The 20859-nt window shown below is 41.5% G+C and overlaps 1 protein-coding gene across 2 annotated transcripts; it reads left to right on the top strand.

Moving 5' to 3' along the window:
- Positions 1–261: 261 nt before the first annotated feature.
- On the top strand, positions 262–8130 carry si:dkey-12l12.1. Of its 2 annotated transcripts, XM_038997008.1 has the most exons (7): positions 262–460; positions 3751–3816; positions 4322–4354; positions 5956–6084; positions 6497–6613; positions 7103–7210; positions 7446–8130. In XM_038997008.1, the coding sequence occupies exons 1-7, from the start codon at positions 326–328 to the stop codon at positions 7506–7508; spliced, it is 651 nt and encodes a 216-aa protein (XP_038852936.1). In that variant the 5' UTR covers positions 262–325; the 3' UTR covers positions 7509–8130. The 2 variants fall into 2 exon arrangements, with proteins under 2 accessions (XP_038852936.1, XP_038852937.1); XM_038997009.1 differs by lacking the exon at positions 4322–4354 and having other exon boundaries at positions 264–460.
- Positions 8131–20859: the final 12729 nt, after the last annotated feature.

The raw sequence follows: 20859 nt of genomic DNA on the forward strand, positions 1-20859 counted from the left end.
TTATTTTATATTGCTCTATTTTTTTTAAGCATCAGTGGAAAAGGACTTTCATGTGCCGTCCGGACTGGTACGGGGGAGGTGGGGGTGGTTATTGGGGGAGGCCCTTCAGATGGCTGACATGTTTTTGGAGAACCGCAGAGCCGATAGCTGGCGTAGAATGCTGGGCTGCGGTGTGGTGTGATGCTGTCTGTCTGTGTGAAGCTGAAGCTGGCATGGCCCTCCCTTCCTCTGTTCTTCTGCATCTGGTCCTCATTAGGTTAGGAGCGGATGGTATAAAGCAGGGAGCTGACGGGGGCTGGGCCTCAGTGCCTGGACCTGCACCATCATGGAAGCTGCTCTTTGGGTGTGCCTTAGTCTGCTCTGTCTGCAGGGCAGTTTTCTCCAGCTCACACATGGTGCAGACTGCACTGGGACATCACAGGTGCAAGACTGTGTCAATGGGCAGACCACCGGAGGAAAGGTAAGGGATTGGGGCCCCAGGTTACAGTTGTAGGTTTGTTGTGTTTTGTGGAGGAGCTCCTATGGTCAGGTAGATGGAGTTCAGAAGTGTTGGTGCTAGAAGTGTTTTTTTCTTTTTTTACAAGCTATTCAAAACACTTCCCCAGACTCTGCAGTAGCAAAATTAGCTCAGAAGCCAAAGGAAGCCAATAACTGCTATGAATGCTCTTGTGTTTCCATTGAGTGTGTGCTGAGTTAAAAACAACCCACTTTGGGTTATTTGGTGACCCAGCACTGGGTAAATACTGGACAAAACACACGCTGGGTTATTTTGACCCAGCCAGTTGGGTTGTGTGAATAACTTTTGTGGCTTTCAGATAATTGTTTTTGGCCACCTGGAAGACTACATATCATTCCTGTTCATCATGTTACGTTTTACACTGCAAATTTCATAATATCTTTTATTTACATATCCCAACATTGAGATACAATGTTGAGAGATCTTTTATTTACATATCCCAACACTGGGACTCTTGAGGAACTCATACACTTGTGTACGCCTCATTAAAAGCTTCAAAAGTGTTAGTGTTCAACCTTAACATGTGATAACAACAGAACAGATGAGCTACAATTACATTTACTCTCACTGGTTGCCAAAAATAACTATCTGAAAGCCACGCCCTTACTAAGCCATGCCTCTAGTCTTCTGAGCTGACACGCTGGGGCATATCTGAATAACCCAGCACCAATAACCCAGCACCCAGCATCAATAACCCAGCAGTTTTTTAAAGAAAACAACCCAACTAAGTGACCCAATGCCTGCAACCTAGCAGTTGGGTCAACCAAACAATCCAGCATTTTTTTGAAAGTGTGTGTGTGTGCGCGTGTGTGTGTGTGACACAGTGGTATGGTGGCTGAGCATGTCATATTTTGGATGGAACACATGCATGGATTTAAATAGAGTTAAACATTCCAGTAACTTGGAAACATACACTTATTTTAGTCAGGAACAAAGTTTCATTGTAACCTATTCTATTACCCTCAATGGAACAAACTCTCAGACTTTTAATGTGGCCACAGAGCTGTTTGAGCTGCATATTTGCGGTCGACATTCTTTGTGGACATTCCCCATGTTCTGTCCAACGCAGTTACTTTCATCTGGCCAATACATACAGCAGATGTATGAAAGATTTTCTTTCTCATTGCATTTTGATGTGTTAATTTCTGTCATTTCTGTAATTCTCATTTGTAAAAGAGACATTGGTCTCAGTATAACTCCCTGATAAAATAAAGGTTAAATACATTTAAAAAAAGAAAGATGCAGCATTTCAAAAGAGGATTTTCACCAACAACATGGAAGACTGAGTCAAGTATTCTTTACCGTGTGGGAAAAATAGGTTTTATGTGTTTTGTGTGTAATTACACTATTACAGTATGTGCAATTATTTAAACTTCAGATGTGGTTGGACTGACTCCCAGTTGCCTTAGGCAGCATTTTTGAAGAAATCTATTCTTTGAAAAAGTTTATTTGCCTGTCCTTTTTCCCACCAAGGTCATTGTGAATGTGGATAATGGAATATAATACATTACCGGGTTAGTTCATGGTGCTCGTCAACAACTAGCACAGAACAAAATGGACTATACAGAAAGTTTTAAAAATAGATTTTAAAAAAAGAGCAGGGCGCCTCAATGTAATGAGGGATATGTGACCCTGAAGAGCACACTTTGTGCACTGAGTGTGAAGTGGATACAGGGCATGTACTGACCTTCGTACAAAGTATTGTATACTATATTAGGACAACAGAATATGCTTCAGGGCGAGATACAGTGCATTCGGAAAGTATTCAGGCCTCTTTACTTTTTCCACATTTTGTTACGTTACAGACTTATTTTAAAATTGATTAAATTGATTTTATTCATCATCAATTTACACCAAATACCCCATAATGAGAAAGTAAACACAGGTTTTTAGAAATGTTTGCAAATACTTTGTTGAAGCACCTTTGGCAGCGATTACAGCCTCAAGTCTTCTTGGGTATGACACCACAAGCTTGGCACATCTGTATTTGGGGAGTTTCACCCATTCTTCTCTGCAGATCCTCTCAAGCTCTATCAGTTTGGAAGGGGAGCATCGCTGAACAGCTATTTTTAGGTCTCTCCAGAGATGTTAGATCAGGTTCAAGTCCGGGCTCTGGCTGGGCCACTCAAGGACATTCAGAGACTTGTCCCAAAGTGTTGTCTTGGCTGTGTGCTTAGGGTCGTTGTCCTGTTGGGCTGTCATGTGCCTTCTACTAAAGAGTGGCTTCCGTCTGGCCTCTCTACCATAAAGGCCTGATTGGTGGAGTGCTGCAGAGAAGGTTGTCCTTCCGGAAGGTTCTCCCCTCTCCATAGAGGAACTCTGAAACTCTGTTAGAGTCTTGGTGGTTCCAAATTTCATCCATGTAAGAATGATGGAGGCCACTGTGTTCTTGGGGACCTTAAATGCTTCTGGTACCCTTCCCCAGACCTATACCTCAACACAATCCTGTCTCGGAGCTCTACGGACAATTCCTTTTGACCTCATGGCTTGGTTTTTGCTCTGACATGCACTGTCAACTGTGGGATCTTATATAGACAGGCTTGTGCCTTTCCAAATCATGTCCAATGAATTTAATTTATCACCGGTGGACTCCAGTCAAGTTGTAGAAACATCTCAAGGATGATCAATGGAAAAAGGATGCACCTGAGCTCAATTTCGAGTCTCATAGCAAAGGGTCTGAATACTTATGTAAATAAGGTATTTCAGTTTTTATTTTTTTTATTTTTTTTGCAAAAAATTCCAAACCTGTTTACACTTTGTCATTATGGGGTATTGTGTGTATATTGATGAGGGGAAAAAATTATTTAATCCATTATAGAATAAGGCTGTAGTGTAACAATATGTGGAAAAAGTCAAGGGGTCTGAATACTTTCCAAATGCACCGTATGTTTAAGGAGGGGACGTACACTGTGAAAAGGCACACAGTACAAACTCTGTTTTCCTATATGTTCTAGTAAAGCCTGAACTCCTACAATATGGTCACTGTTTTCCCTTACTCATCCTGTCAGGATATGGTGTATGAATTGTCTCAATTAACCGATGGTAACACTTTACATTAAGTTACTGTTATACCTTTCTAATAAGAATGTAATTCTGCAAGTAACGACATACAAACATGTTGTAACATATCAATTTAGTAATTGTTTAGTAATTGCATATGAGTGGGTTCGAGGTGTTATTATTACGTAAGTGGAATAAAGAATACATGTTGTTAAAATGATCATCTCCTTCAGAATGACGGGCTTCTGCGGCTGATTCCATCTGCTCCAAGAGAGACCCATACCCAGACAAAGCCACAGGTATACGAGCCTCCCTCCCCACAAAGACATCCTACTACAGTCTGCTCTCTGTCACAGAGGACTCCTACCTTGTACTGGATTACTTTCCACTCTGGGTTTGTGCATGCAAGACATATCGCTGTATGGTAACTCCCCAGGAGGAATATGATTCCAACAAGACACTAAGATCAATGCAACTAAAACGCTTGTCCCACAATATTGAATATTGATATTAAATATAGATTCACCAAAGTTGCTCAGACATCTGTGTATAAGACAGGATACAGGACTATATACTTCTTTACCAACACAGTCGCAGGCACACACACACACACACACACACACACACACACACACACACACACACACACACACACACACACACACACACACACACACACACACACACACACACACACACACACACACACACACACACACACACACACACAAACATTTATTGAAGGCATTTATTTTCTCCCAAATTGCATTAATTCATTATTTACATTTTTCTTTTGCCCAACAGAGAGGACGACTTGGGGCACACTCTGTACTTGGTGTAAGACATTTATATAAATCCTGCTGCTTACAACTGAAAAACAAAACAACACAACCAATTAGCCTACTTTAACTATACACTGTAAAAAAAAATGTCCAGTAATTTTTACAGTAAATTACTGCTCAGTATCCAGTAGGTCGCAGTAAATGTACGGTGCAATACTGGCAGGACAGAAGACAGTAAATTACTGTAGATTTACAGGACCTTTACTGAAACACAAATTTACAGTATATTACCGTAACACCTGACTACAGCAACATGCTGTCATTCTAGAATTGACAGTGCCTTACTGGAAGCACAGTGGTTAGTAAACTATTGCAGATGTACAGTGCAGGAAGCTATTGCCAATGATTGGCAGTATTTCTATTACATGTATTTCATATGAGTATTTGAATAGTTTAAATATCTATTTTGTATTTAACTGGCCTGAAATACAATTCATGTATTTTGTAACAGTTTATTAAGAATACATACATTTGGTATTTTCTAATACAAAAATAAACTTGCAAGTAGCCCGCATAACTACATAATGTCCAGCAGTGTTCATTTTTAAATTGACATTGGTCATTTAGCAGACGCTCTTGTCCAGAGGGACTTACAGTCAGTGTATTAAACTAATGTTGATAAAAAAACATGTCATAGCAAGTAAAAGGTTTATGTAACCGTTACTGAGAAAGTTGTTGTAATTAAGAATACATTTGTCTTCAAGGTATTGTGTATTTGTAACAAGATACCTTTTAAAGTATCCTTACCCATCTCTTGCTAGTGCCATGTTTGTTACTGTAATATTCACAATAACTTGCCACCAGCTTCTTTTAAGTTACTGTAAAATCAGAGCAATCATACAGTACAACAGTAACATTTGCCTGCTGTAGACTAAATAAGTATAGTGTACTGTAATTGTAATATTGAAATTTCACTAATTACATTGGTGCAAGCAGGTTGGCTGCTAGGTATTTGGATTTTACAGCATATTTATGAATATTTAAGCATTTTATATCACTTGCACTTCTAAAGGCCGAAACAATGGCTTCCAAACAGGTCATGATTACAGGGCAAAATAGACCAAAATGACTTGGCAAAACACTCAACCAGTAAAGGTTTAAGACTTGCTGCTACTTTGATCTGTCCCCTATACACATTAGTTGTTTGGGCACTACTACCACATATCAGTTTAATTGGTACAGCATTCTCACTAGCGGATGCAACAAATATAGCCACGTACAAGGCATGCCTCTAAATATGTTAATAAGCCAGAGTCTTTCTTCATCCATAACATTTTCCCAAAATGTACCATAATTCACAGTATGCTGCTATAAACAGCAAAACAGGTAATACAGTACTTTACTGTAAAATTGTATCGTAAAATAAAGAATATAATTTTACAGCAGTGTAGCGGAATGCCAATGAGCCCCTCCCCATAATGCATTGCTCTTTAAAGTACTGTAATATAGAATTACAGTAGCTAACTAAATATGTTGCTGTACATTTACAGCAATGTGTTACATTGTACATACTGTAGTTATACAACACTATTGTATTGCTGAAGCCACAGTGCTGGCTCCACGTTCATCAACAATGCCTCATTTATTTCTGAATAGAAGTGGAAAGATGACAACATACCGGCGGCCGTGCCGTTGGACAGACAAAAGAAAGAGTTGGGGAAGCACTCCAGCCTTCCTGGGTCCTTCTCGACTAAGGGCTTCCCCAACACACTCATCCAAGTTCAGGTAACGCTGGAGACAGGGAGGGAGACGAACAGAGGGAGAGGTCTCAAATGATCCAATGGGCTGTTGTGTTGTAATTTTTGTGATCCCTTAAAAACAGCAGCATAAGAAAGAATGCGATGGATGGTGTACTGTAGTTTCTTATCCCGAGTTGTTTTCGTGAAGCACTTGGTATGCTACAGTGGGGGCTAGTGTCATTTTAAATAGAATAGGCTCATTGTAAAGTCTGAGACGGAATAAATGGAACCGCATCAAACACATCAAAGACGTGGTTTCCATGTGTTTGATACCGTTTTATTTATCCATTCCAGCCATTATTATGAGCCGTCCTCCCTTCAACAGACTCCTGTGTAACGTACAGTAGCCGGGCCACTTTTAGTTTCTAAATGATCCCCCGGGAATGTTGTTCCTCCAGACAGAGCGGGCCAGGAGACACTTGGGCCAGTCTGGGACCAAGAAGAAGAACAAGCCTAAATCCAGAGTGGGATCTTTTTCTCTGCTCAGCAACAACAAACCCAGCTCCGCCATACAGGTATACAACATCGCCATGACAACCCAGGAGCAGACCATCACGTGATACCAGTCTATAGTTAATATCAGACATTTTTGTTTAGTGAGATTCTCAAACACACTGCTGACATGAGATATGGGCTCCCGAGTGGCGCAGCGGTCTAAGGCACTGCGTCTCAGTGCTAGAGGCATCACTACAGACCCTGGTTCGATTCCAGGCTGTATCACAACCGCCCGTGATTGGGAGTCCCATAGTGCGGCGTACAATTGGCCCAGCCTCGTCCGGGTTAGGGTTTGGTCGGGGTAGGCCGTCATTGTAAATAAGAGTTTGTTCTGAACTGACTTGCCTAGTTAAATAAAGGTTTAATCAAATAAAATATATGTACGCTGTCCATATTAGGACAGCCTAAGTTTCAGCAGGAGTTATGGAGATGCTATCTTAGCGATACTTAGTCGACTTGCATTCAACATTGTATCATGGAAGTCTTACATCATGTTGTTGTTCTTCCAGGTAACCAGAGTACGGAGGAGTACGGAGAAGGAGAAGAAGAAAGGGAAGCCAAGAGGACGACCAGGAGCGTACTCTGCTATGGACGTCCCAGACAAACCTGAACCCTTGGTGAGGCCAATGTCCCCCTCCACATATCCCTCACCCCGAACCTGAGTCAACCAATCAATCACTTTTTTTGTGACCAGAGAGAAATTCTGCTTGCAAGCATGTTAAGAATGCAGAGTTCATACAAAATAGTTAAAAACCGCTAACACAAAAAAAAAGTTTCAAACCTGTTGTGTTAAATTCACCTCCATCTGATTTGTCACTCTAATCTAAACTAAATGTTTGATTCTTTCACCAGGGACAAAGGCGCAAGAGGAGCCCACAGAAGAAGAAACAGACCAAGAGAATTGTTTGTTCATAAACATTTCATTAAACAAGGGACTTTGCGGAAAGCCCTACTGCTTCAATAGTTCATAAACTGTACTTTATATCTTCTTCTCTTTGTAAACATATTGGTTTTACGTCATTTCTTCAATTTAACAATAATGTAATATATATAAGGAAACACATCCCTGAGGACAAGTATACATACAATACTTTTGAGAACCCCTTAAATATTCTCTTTTATTATAGATTTTGTTGTTGTTGGTCGATGGTGATTCTTTGGCAACTGTGCATATTATCAGGTTTAAATAAAGTAAACATGTATGAGAATACTTCATGAGAACTTTCCGCAACATAAGGCTACAGAGGGCTGCCGTTTCTAGCCAGCACTGTTTATTTTCTGTTTAGTCTATGACAGAGTCGGACTCCACCTTGACAAATGGACTAGAACATTTCACTGCTCCAGCTCTCCCTCTCTGTTGCCAAGTACAACACCTTCAATTCCCACACAACAGGACCTGGGTAACTTCCAGAAGTTAATTCAGAAATTGTGGATTAGGGGGGGAAATGTCACTGAGCCCCAATTACAGATGGCTGAGCTAAAGGCAGTGCCTGTATCCCAAATGGCATCATATCCCCTACATAGTGCACTACTTTTCACCATCTTAATGGCTAAGTTCATCGTTAGAACCATATGGTTTGAACGGTGAACTTAGCCTTTTAAGATGCTTTTGGGAAACCAGGTCGTGAGTACCATGGGCCCTGGTCAAAAGTAGTGCGCTATGTAAGGAAGAGGGTGCCATTTGGGCTGCAACCAGTGAATGCCCAGCGCGGTGTGAACCAGGTGCACCAGAGTCTAAACTTGCAGTCAAACCTTTGGGTTGAGAGCTCAACTATTCTGTCAAATTAAAGGGTGTTGGACCAGTTGATAATGGGAAAGAAATCATAATGTTAGACTGTATACGCCATCTGTTTCAGAAGTCAAAGTTAATTTGTTTTTAAAAAAAAAATTCTTTTGAATTTATTTAGCCAGAGCTAGGAAGCTCATGGCATTGCATTCACTAATGGTGAGTTTGAGTGTCTTTGCAGGCCACTCATGTACTTTACAGTGCCTGCGGAAAGTATTCAGACCCCTTGACTTTTTCCACATTTTGTTACGTTACAGCCTTATTCTAAAATAGATTTTTTTTTAAACAATCCTCAGCAATCTACACACAATACCTCATAATGACAAGGCAAAAACAGGTTTTATACATTTTTGCAAATGTGTTAAAAACAAAAAACAAATACCTTATTTACATAAATATTCAGACCCTTTGCTATGAGACTCAAAATTGAGCTCAGGTGCATCCTGTTTCCATTGATCATCCTTGATAAATTCAATTGATTGGACATGATTTGGAAGGGCACATGCCTGTAAGGTCCCACAGTTGACAGTGCATGTCAGAGCAAAATCCAAGCCATCGAGGGAATTGTCCATAGAGGTACAAGACTGGATTGTGTCAAGGCACAGATCTGGGGAAGGGAACCAAAACATTTCAGCAGCATTGAAGGTCCCCAAGAACACAGTGGTATTCATCATTCTAAAATGGAAGAAGTTTAAAACCACCAAGACTCTTCCTAGAGTTGGCCGCCTGGCCAAACTGAGCAATCGAGGAAGAAGGGAGACCAAGATCCTGAGAATGCTAGGAGTGTGCAAAGTTGTCAGCAAAGCAAAGGCTGGCTACTTTGAAGAATCGAAAATCTAAAATATATTTGGATTTGTTTAAAACTTTTTTTGGTTACTACATGATTCAATATGTGTTATTTCATAGTTTTGATGTCTTCACTATTATTCTACAAAGTAGAAAATAGTTTAAAAAAAACTTGAATGAGTAAGTGTCTCCAAACTTTTGACTGGTGATGTATGTAAATGTAATACTTTGTTTAATAAATGTAAAATGTCTAAAAACAGGTTTTTGCTTTGTCATTATGGGGTATTGTGTGTACATTGACGAGGACAAAATACGATTTAGTACATTTTAGAATAAGGCTGTAAACTAAGAAAATGTGGAAAAATGACTCTGTTTTTCTCTACCCAGAAAAACGACTCCGTGAACGCCCTGTCAGAACGGAGGCTTGTTTATTCCAGGGCCATACTGTATCAACAGGGATCCAAGGTGAGGTCCAAGTCTACGGTGTCTATATTAGGACAGCCTCAGTCTCAGGTGGAGTTGTTTCAGTCAATCCCTGGCACTATAGCCACAAGGTAATTAAATACATAAACATTTGTATTGTGAAAAAAAGCGTCCTTGCAACAATCCGGAGGAATTCAAACAATGATATCAAAGTATTTATTTACATAATTTTACGAGTTACAGCATATTAAGGCATTATAAATCATTCTTAATGCTTATCAAATGACACAATTTTGGCCTCCCGAGTGGCAGAGTGGTCTAAGGCACTGTATCGTAGCGCTAGAGGCGTTACTACAGACCTGGGTTTATTTCTGGGCTGTGCCACGAAATGTCGTCCTATGGGACTCCCATAGGACGACGCACAATTGGCCCAGCGTCGTCCAGGTTAGGGGAGGGTTTGTCCGGGGGTGCTTTTACTTGGCTCATCGCACTCTAGCGACTCCTTGTGGCGGGCTGGGTGCCTGCAGGCTGACCCCCGGTCATCAGATGAACAGTGTTTCAAGATCGAAATTGAGACCAGTGTCACGCCCTGACCTTAGTTCCTTTTTTATGTCTCTATTTTGGTTTGGTCAGAGCGTGAATTGGGGTGGGCATTCTATGTTTTTTTCCTTTGTTTTCTATTTCTATGTGTTTGGCCTGGTATGGTTCCCAATCAGAGGCAGCTGTCTATCGTTGTCTCTGATTGAGAACCATACTTAGGTAGCCTTTTCCCACCTGTGGTTTGTGGGTAGTTGTTTCCTGTTTTGTGTTGCTGCACCTGACAGGACTGTTTCGATTTTCGTTTCTTACATTCACTTTGTTATTTTGTATTTTCGTGTTCAGTTATAATAAATTAACATGGACACTTACCACGCTGCGTTTTGGTCCGATCTTTCCTGTTCCTCAGATGAAGAAGATCGTTACAACCAGTTAGAAAAAGCGGGTACAATTCTTAATTTTTTATTTAACCAACAAACATGATACTCATTTTGTTATCTGTAGTCCAGTAGACATAACACTTGTTCTGACAGATCTTTCACATCATAGTACATTATTCCTCTCACGATCACATTAAGGCAGAGCAAGAGTTATGGCTCTATTCAATCTGTACCGATGAAGCGTTACAGAGAGCACGCTAGGAATGTAAAGGTAACCCTTAATCATGATCATGTTCTAGATATGTAAATCTCACTGTATAGTTCATCTCACTGTACTATCTCTGTATAGTTGAAAAAGGCCGTAATAGCTGCCATGGAGACACACTGGAGTGGAGTGAACACCTAATGTGCAGGATGATTTAGTTGACAACTTTAACAGCAAATTAAGGGCAGCCATTGATGGCATAGCTCCAGTAAAGTTGAAAAAGGCCAAATCCAAAAGCATAGCCCCTTTGGATGAGTGAGGAAAGTAATCAATTAAAGAGGATTGCAGAAAGGCAAGAGCGGAAGTGGAGAAAGTCAAAGTTGCAGGTCCATTATGATATTCTGAGAGAGCAACTTGGCATTTATAACAAGGCAATTAGAAATGCCAGACGGGCTCATTTTTCTAACTTGATCACTATTAATCAGAAAAATGAGAGAGTTCCCTTCTTGACCATTGCTGGCCTGATAAATCCTACCCCATCAAATGCATGTGAATCTAAATGTGATGAGTTCGTGGCATATTTCAGAGATAAGATGAGGCTGGGTATCAGTCAAGCAGGACCTGATGAGAAGTTTGATGATTTGTGCTCTAGCCTACCACGCAGAGGCACTATGGATTTATGTTCCCTGGTTGACACAGACATGCTCAGGAAAGTGATACCACAACTTAAGGCTTCTAACCTGCCTTCTCGATCCTATCCCCACCATCTTCTTCAAAACAGTTTTTAATTGCATATCTGAAGAAGTGAAAGCTATTGTTTAATCACTCCCTGCACTTTCCCCACTGCACTAAAAACTGGTATGGTGAAAACCCTTCTGAAGAAAATTCATCTAGATTCTTAGCAATTCAATTATTTTTTAAGTGCCAACTGTATTTTAGAAAAATCCCAATCAGATTTTCGTGCCCACCACAGCACAGAGACAGCCTTAGTTAAAGTGGTAAATGATCTTACAACCAACACAGATGCCAAACAGCTCTATGTCCTTGTTCTCTTGGATTGAAGTGCTGCATTCGACACTGTCGACCATGATGTCCTTCTGGACAGACTGGAGAGGTGGGTTGGCCTCTCCGGTCCAGTTCTAAATTGGTTAAGGACCTATTTAAAAATCGGTCGAGAGTTTTTTTGTCACCATTGGTGAACATAACTCAGAGAAAATACATATCGCGTGGCGTTCCAGAAGGTTAGATTTTGGGTCTGGTACTGTTCAGTTTTCTATTACCTCTTGGCAGTGTTATCAGAAAGCACAGCATTGATTTGCACTGCTATGCAGACGATAAACAACTTTACATTACTGTGTGTCACCAGAGGATTTTAGCTCCACGGATAAGTTGTTAGACTGTGTCAGTGATTTAAATACTTGGATGACTCAAAACTTCGCATATTTTTAGCTTAGCTTTTCCTTAGCTTTTTAGTCGTTCAGTTTTTGTCCTTTTGTTTTCATCTTATGTTGTTGTGTACTAAATATCTTAATTTTCATAGTTTTTTAGTTGTTTTTTCCTGTGAAGCACATTGCGTTGCACTCCATGTCTGAAATGTGCTGTATAAATAAAGCTTGATTTGAAGATCTACAGTGGCTCGCGAAAGTATTCACCCCCCTTGGCATTTTTTTCTATTTTGTTGCCTTACAACCTGGAATAAAAATTGATTTTTGGGGGGTTTGTATCATTTGATTTACACAACATGCCTACCACTTTGAAGATGCAAAATATATTTTTATTGTGAAACAAACAACAAATAAGACAAAAAAACTGAAAACTTGAGCGTGCATTACTATTCACCCCCCCAAAGTCAATACTTTGTAGAGCCACCTTTTGCAGAAATTACAGCTGCAAGTCTCTTGGGGTATGTCTCTATACGCTTGGCACATCTAGCCATTGGGATTTTTGCCCATTCTTCAAGGCAAAACTGCTCCAGCTCCTTCAAGTTGGATGGGTTCCGCTGGTGTACAGCAATCTTTAAGTCATACCACAGATTCTCATTTGATTGAGGTCTGGGCTTTGACTAGGCCATTCCAAGACATTTAAATGTTTCCCCTTAAACCACTCGAGTGTCGCTTTAGCAGAGTGCTTAGGGTCATTAACCTGCTGGAAGGTGAACCTCCGTCCCAGTCTGTCACGCCCTGACCTTAGAGAGCCTTTTTATGTCTCTATTTGGTTTGGTCAGGGTGTGATTTGGGGTGGGCATTCTATGTTTTGTTTTCTATGATTTTGTGTTTATATGTTTTGGCCGGGTATGGTTCTCAATCAGGGACAGCTGTCTATCGTTGTCTCTGATTGGGAACCATACTTAGGTAGCCCTTTTTTCCTCCTTTCATTGTGGGTAGTTGTCTTTGTTTGTGGCATTATAGCCCTTAAGCTTCACGGTTGTTTTGTATTGTTTATTGTTTTTGTTGGCGTCATTTTAAATAAAGGGGGGAATGTACGCTCACAACGCTGCACCTTGGTCCGCTTCTTTCAACGGCCGTGAAACAGTCTCAAATCTCTGGAAGACTGAAACAGGTTTCCCTCGAAGAATTTCCCTGTATTTAGCGCCATCCATCATTCCTTCAATTCTGACCCGTTTCCTAGTCCCTGCCGTTGAAAAACATCCCCACAGCATGAGGGATTATGTTCTTGGGGTGATGAGAGGTGTTGGGTTTGCGCCAGACATAGCGTTTTCCTTGATGGCCAAAAAGCTACATTTTAGTCTCATCTGACCAGAGTACCTTCTTCCATATGTTTGGGGAGTCTCCCACATGCCTTTTGGCGAACACCAAACGTGTTTCCTCGTTTTTTAATTTAAGCAATGTTTTTTTCTGGCCACTCTTCCGTAAAGCCCAGCTCTATGGAGTGTACGGCTTAAAGTGGTCCTATGGACAGATACTCCAATCTCTACTGTGGAGCTTTGCAGCTCCTTCAGGGTTATCTTTGGTTTCTTTGTTGCCTCTCTGAATAATGCCCTCCTTGCCTGGTCCGTGAGTTTTGGTGGGCGGCCCTCTCATATTCTTTACATTTTTTAATAATGGATTTAGTCCTCCTTGGGATGTTCAAAGTTTCTGATATTCTTTTATAACCCAACCCTGACCTGTACTTCTCCACAACTTTGCCCCTGACCTGTTTGGAGAGCTCCTTGGTCTTCATGGTGCCACTTGCTTGGTGGTGCCCCTTGCTTAGTGGTAGGGCTGGGCGATATGACGATATATATCGTGTGATGATAGAAAAACATCTATCGTTTCATATTATGCTCAATCGTTTATTTCGTTGTGTCGCAAATCACACTCTTTACGGCAATATTTTTCTGTGTGCAAGGAAATTTGCAACACAAACAAACATGGAGAGTGAACGCGACAGAGCACAGATACCGTACCTAAAAGAGGGGCTACTTCGGTCGCATGGACGTGGTTTGGTTATGAAAAGTCTGACACGGATCAGAAAACCGTCCTCCTAATAGGCAATAAAACAGTGTATGGTTTAAAAACCTCACAGAGACAGATAGATACCCTGTAGAGACAGATAGATACCCTGTAGAGACAGATAGATACCCTGTAGAGACAGATAGATACCCTGTAGAGACAGATAGATACCCTGTAGAGACAGATAGATACCCTGTAGAGAGAGATAGATACCCTGTAGAGAGAGAGAGAGAGAGAGAGAGAGAGAGAGAGAGAGAGAGACCCTGTAGAGAGAGAGAGAGAGAGAGAGAGAGAAGAGAAAAATGCTATTTGGCCCCTAAACAGAGAGGTATCTGCCCCTAAACAGAGAGTACACAGTGGCAGAATACCTGACCACTGTGACTGACCCAAAATTAAGGAAATCTTTGACTATGTACAGACTCATTGAGCATAGCCTTGCTATTGAGAAAGGCCACCGAAAGCAGACCGGGCTCCCAAGAGAAGACAGGCTATGTGCACACTGCCCACAAAATGAGGTGGAAACTGAGATGCACTTCTTAACCTCCTGCCAAATGTATGACCAGATTCAGGAAACTAGGCATATGTCGCAAGTCACAACTTCACAGGAGAGCCTTTTGAAAATGGCTTCTCAAACATGTGAACTTTCATGTGCCTTAATATCAAACGTGTAAGTCATCTGTAAATAGTAAAATTGTTAAATTACGGGCATAGTTGGTTTAGCCACGGAGAAAGACAGCAACCTTCCCGCTAGCCATGATTGGCTGAGATAATGAGTGGGCTGGACATGCCGAGAGATGAGTTTGGATTGCTCTGCGGTGTTGCATTGTCTATAAAATGAGCTGCTCGTAATGCGTAGATAATCCTTTCTACTGCAATTGTTTTGAAAGATATAACGTTAGCCATGGAGAACTGCAAATATGTTGCTACTGCTCTCAATAACATTGCTTCCCTGAATTGATCAGGCGCAATCAACAAAGGTCAGTGGGAAGAAGTTGTGATGGACCACTTTCTTGAGTGATCGTGCCATGCTGACTCTCTCCGACTCTGAAAATGAATCAGACGATGAGGAAATCCCCGATTTAGGTAAAAACGTTACAAATCTAAACAAAAGAGCCCAAGTTAAAGCTTGCTGTTAGCAAGCTAACGTTAGCGGATGTTCGATGGCTGGCTCGCTAACGTTACTCTATGGATTGGGATTTTAGTTCATTTTTTATCTAGCTAACGTTACATGTCTAAACAAAAGACCCCAAGTTAAAGCTGGCTGGTTACACCTGAAGCATAAGGACTTGCTGCGAGTGGTGAACTTCCTCAACAACTACGCAGAGGTTAATGCAATAGTATTATCAGGACACAGACACTTTGGAAAGCTGCTGCCATCGCATGTGACAAAAGCAGTAGTGTGGCGTCTCTACAAGGAATCGATGATAACACTTGGTATGGAAAGCATAAACACATTTTTATTATTTTATTGACCTCCAACATGATTGGCACTACTTTTATTGAGCTCACATTTTTCCTGTATTTTCCAGAGGTACGTGTAGTCGGGCTGACTTCCTTCAGGAATCTGTGGAGAAAATTGCTGCCCCACATCAAGCACTAAGCCGAGGACAGACCTGTGCTGGCAGTGCCAGAGGAACAACTATCAGGTCATCAGATCTGCCAATCTGCCAGAAGCTGTTAAGTCAGCCAAGCTGAAGAGGCAAGAGCAGCATCTCCTGCTTGTTCAGAGTGAGCGGTCTGTCTACCAGAAGATGGTTGCTGACTGCAAGACCTTGTGTCAAGACCTGCAGTTGTCTCTGGGGGCCACTACTGAACCAGCAAGCAAAGACATCAAGATGCATTACAGCTTTGATTTTGCTCAACAAGTAAGCAATATTTACTCCTTTATACTGATTAAGAACATAGATGGATAGATATACACCAAATATTTCCTGTTTTACAGCTTCGATGCTCTGGAGCCTGGTGTTGTTGTCGCCAAGGAGCGTTCGGACTCAGTCGGGACCATGTTTCAGCTGCTGCGCAACGCTGACATCCTTCCTCCCATAGATGTTCTGCCTGTACAAGCACCACCTGGACTAGACACAGATAGACAAACGTATCTTTTTGAGAAGATAAGGGAGTTTTGAGACGAAGAGGCTTTGGACATCACATGCCCTGCACCAAAGTCAAGGACAGAAACAGGCTCTCCGAATATAGATTCCCTTGGTTCGGACGGACCAGTCATCAGCACTATCTGCAGTGCCTCTATTCAAATTACTCTCTCCTAACATTTCTCTCTCTACTGCTCGGCCACTTTCCCCTGATTGTATGCATATAACTACCTCGTCTATCACTGATATCGTTATTGATATTGTTCTTGTACATAATGTACATTTTATTTATATTGACTATCTATTTCTGATATCACTACGATTTAAGTAACCATTTAGCTGTACCGTTTACACCTTCTGTAGAGACCATCCACCTAGCAAGATATTGATATATAAAAATGAATATTGACATGTGTAGTCGTAACATGATTTTGTGACCTACCACAACAATATCATGTGACTGTATCAAGTGTCCACCACATAAATATATGGTGCAGGCATCTGTTTATGTACTGTACATGTGTACCTCACTCAGGTTTCAACTCAGGTTGCATGGCCTTAACTTATGTATGGAATACTATGTGATAAGTGCATGTCTAACAGTATATAAAGTATGCTAATGTACTGGTGTGAAGGCATTTGGGCAGTGGTGTAAAGTACTTAACTAAAAATACTTTAAAGTACTACTTAAGTAGTTTTCTGTGGTATCTGTACATTACTTTACTATTTATATTTTTGGCAACTTTTACTTCACTACATTCGTAGAGAAAATAATGTACTTTTTACTTCATACATTTTCCGTGACACCCAAAAGTACTCGTTACATTTTGACAGGAAAATTGTCCAATTCACACACTTATCAAGAGAACATCCCTGGTCATCTGGGGGTTATAACATTTTTTCACATGACCCATCAATTTAGACAAGTGTGTCTGGGTAAGTGGCATCTAATATAGAGAGATAAGAGAGGAGAGAGGAGAGAGAGAGAGTGTACCTCAGCTTTTCTAATGGCAATTGTCAGACCTTGTATAAATGCTTCACAATGTTAGCAGGAGGTACATGCCAGCTTCAGTGTAACATCTACCCCAGCTACAGACTGGATCAAAACATCAGTATACGTAAAGATAGAAAGGAGCCGTATTAAATGCAAACTAGGACTGTAGTTTGCATTTGAAACACGCACCTTTCAGTAAAGCTCACTTCAACGTAGCTACTAAATACATTGACAATTGATATGCAAAACCATTTCCCTGTGTTTTTTCCCAATTCTGCGTCCCCATTTGCATCTCTGAGCGGCTACCTGTCTGTCACTGTCTGTGCGGCTGATGCTCAGCGGCCTGCCTGCCTGTCGACGTTGTGAGAAAGCATTTTTCCATCTGACAGCGTTTGTCTGTGAGCGGGCGAGACGACAGGTCATTTGTGACAAGGTAATGTGTGGCACCGCAGCAACGACTGTCAGGGTCTGGATCAAAACAAACACTGGCAATGTCATGAGGACATTTCACCAGTTTTATTGCTAAATGAACATAGATCAAGTTTGCTTTGAATGATTCTAAAAATCTATCTGATCTATCAAAAATAATGTTGTTTAAAGGGGCAATCCGTGATTCAAAAAACAACAAAGCAGTCACACCAGTTAAAAAATAAGACTACTTAAATGAAAGCTATTTAGTGCCTTCAGAAAGCATTCAGACCCCTTGACTTTTTCCACATTGTTTCGTTACAGCCTTATTCTAAAATTGTTTTTGTTTTTTAAATCCTCAGCAATCTACACACAATACCCCATAATGACAATGTGAAAAATATTTGTACATATTTTTTTAAATAAAAAATAGAAATACCTAATTTAGAAAAGTATTCAGACCCTTTGCTTTGAGACTCGAAATAGAGCTCAGGTGCATCCTGTTTTCATTGATCATCCTTGAGATGTTTCTACAACTTGATTGGTGTCCACCTGTGGTAAATTAAATTGAAGCCCCACACCTGTCTATATAAGGTGCATGTCAGAGCAAAAAGCAAGCAATGAGGTTGAAGGAATTGTCCATAGAGCTCAGAGACAGGATTGTGTAGAGGCACAAGGGTACCAAAAAATGTCTGCAGCATTGAAGGTCCCCAAGAACAGTTACCTCCATCATTCTTAAATGGAAGAAGTTTGTAACCACCAACGTTCTTCCTAGAGCTGGCCACCCGGCCATACTGAGCAATCGGGGGAGAAGGGCCTCGGTCAGGGAGGTGACCAAGAATCTGATGGTCACTCTGACAGAGCTCGCGAGTTCCTCTGTGGAGATGGGAGAACCTTCCAGAAGCACTCCACCAATTAGGCCTTTATGGTAGAGTGGCCAGACAGAAGCCACTCCTAGGTAAAAGGCACATGACAGCCTGCTTGAGAAACAAGATTCTCTGATCTGATGAAACAAAGATTGAACTCTTTGGCCTGAATGCCAAACGTCACATCTGGAGGAAACATGGCACCATCCCTACGGTGAAGCATGGTGTTGGCAGCATCACGCTGTGGGGATGTTTTTCAGCGACAGGGACTGGGAGACTAGTCAGGATCGAGGGAAAGATGAACGGAGCAAAGTACAGAGATCCTTGATGAAAATCTACTCCAGAGCACTCAGGTCCGCAGACTGGGGCGAAGGTACACCCAGACTTGAACGCGATCGAACATCTCTGGAGAGACCTGAAAATAGCTGTGCAGCAACGCTCCCCATCCAACCCGACAGTTTGAGAGGATCTGCAGAGAAGAATGAGAGAAACTCTCCAAATACAAGTGTGCCAAGCTTGTAGCGTCATAACCAAGAAGACTTGAGGCTGTAACCACAGAAAAAGATGCTCCAACAAAGTACTGAGTAAAGGGTCTGAATGCTTATGTAAATGTGATACTTCATTTTTTTTTTTTTTTTTTTTTTTGCTTCGTCATGATGTGTAGATTGATGAAGGGAAAAAAAACTATTTAATCAATTTTAGAATAAGGCTGTAACTTAACAAAATGAGGAAAAAGTGAAGGGGTCTGAACACTTTCAGAGGAAGGTCTCCAGATACACCCGCATGCCCATATTCCTGGATGGTGCAGTCCACCACCTTACACACCAACCTGGCAGCAACCACCTTAATCATGGCGATCTACGGAAAATACAATTATTAGGAAATTAACAGGGGTAGCAAGGTTTGTGCTACCTAAATAAAGTAGCGAGCCTAATCCAGCCATCCTTTACAGTGTCCATATTTGGACATCCTCAGTCTCAGCAGGATTTATGTCAGTCCCCTCCTTCTATGATCAAAGCCCCACGAAGAAGCATTGATGTCACCATTGTTATGCTTTTCAGACAAGAGAAAACATTCTCTTAATAGCTCCAAAGCCAAAATAATAAGTTCATGTATTATGTATATCCACTTAGCATTTTCACTGTTCTCTGTACATTATTAATGTTATTTATCCGTATCCAGCTCCTGCGGAGAGAAACAGGAAGTGAAGATGTAGCAGTGAGGAAGGTGTGCCGTCCAAATGGCACCCTATTCCCTACAAAGTGCACTACATAGGGAGAAAGACAGACATCAGAGTTCTGGTCAAAAGCAGTGCACTACAAAGGTAATATGTGTACTACATAGGGAATAGGTGCCCTACATAGAGAATAGGTGCACTACATAGGGAATAGGTGTACTACATAGGGAATGGGTGCCCTACATAGGGAATAGGTGCACTACATAGAGAATAGATGCCCTACATAGAGAATAGGTGCACTACATAGGGAATAGGTGTACTATATAGGGAATGGGTGCCCTACATAGGGAAAAGGTGCACTACATAGGGAATAGGTGCACTACATAGCAGGGCTCTACAAGGCGACCATATTTCGCTACCTGGAATTGTATAATTTAGAAGCACCATTACGCCTAGAAAAATGAAAGATTCTAGCTTTAATAGGTCAAAACATTTTCATTGTGCTCCAAAATTTCTTTGTGTGCGCCTACATTTTTCAACTCAGGCGCACACGTGCTCCATGTAAAAAAAGTCAGCGTAGAGCCTTGCAGAGGGAATAGGGTTCCACCTGGGAAGCAACCCAGGTGGGCCACAGGTCTCAGGACCCTGGCTGGGGGACCGTTCAGTGTTGTCTAGGGCTTTGATCATCCACCCATGGGATGTATTTGTGCCTGGAGGACGTCTCCCATTTCTCAGAAACAGCAGTTTTACTAAGTGGTGTCCTGGAAACAAGGTATTCCGGGACACCACTCCTGTCATAACTCTTTATACTGACGGTGGTGTGTGTGTGCTGCTGTGACAGCTCCCAGCAGGACATCAGGTGTGGAGCCGAGCGCTAGCGGAGCTCTACTCACAGCCCCGCAGGACTCGGCATTGTGGGTAAATCTCCTATGCCGTGGGCCTGATAGAACACAGGCATCGGAGTGGCGGGATAGTCACGACAGAAAAACATAGTCACACACTTGGACTTTACACTCAAATGCGCACGCGCGCACACACACAGTGGTGAATAGGCTTCAGGTTATACTCTTGTTCCATTTGCACAGCCATTCCAAGTTATTTCAACTCCTGATGACTGTACGTGGTACTGAAACCTTATCAGGAAAGGCCAATGTATTTCCTA

This window comes from Salvelinus namaycush, chromosome 7 (genome assembly GCF_016432855.1).
Source record: "Salvelinus namaycush isolate Seneca chromosome 7, SaNama_1.0, whole genome shotgun sequence".
Taxonomy (NCBI): domain Eukaryota; kingdom Metazoa; phylum Chordata; class Actinopteri; order Salmoniformes; family Salmonidae; genus Salvelinus; species Salvelinus namaycush.

Excerpts from the sequence above, each read along its gene's own strand:
- si:dkey-12l12.1 (XM_038997008.1), top strand. The coding sequence starts at position 326 with ATGGAAGCTGCTCTTTGGGTGTGCCTTAGTCTGCTCTGTCTGCAGGGC. Across the intron at positions 4,355-5,955 it reads GGGCACACTCTGTACTTGGT|AAGTGGAAAGATGACAACAT; the intron begins GTAAGACATTTA and ends ATTTCTGAATAG. Across the intron at positions 6,085-6,496 it reads ACACACTCATCCAAGTTCAG|ACAGAGCGGGCCAGGAGACA; the intron begins GTAACGCTGGAG and ends TTGTTCCTCCAG.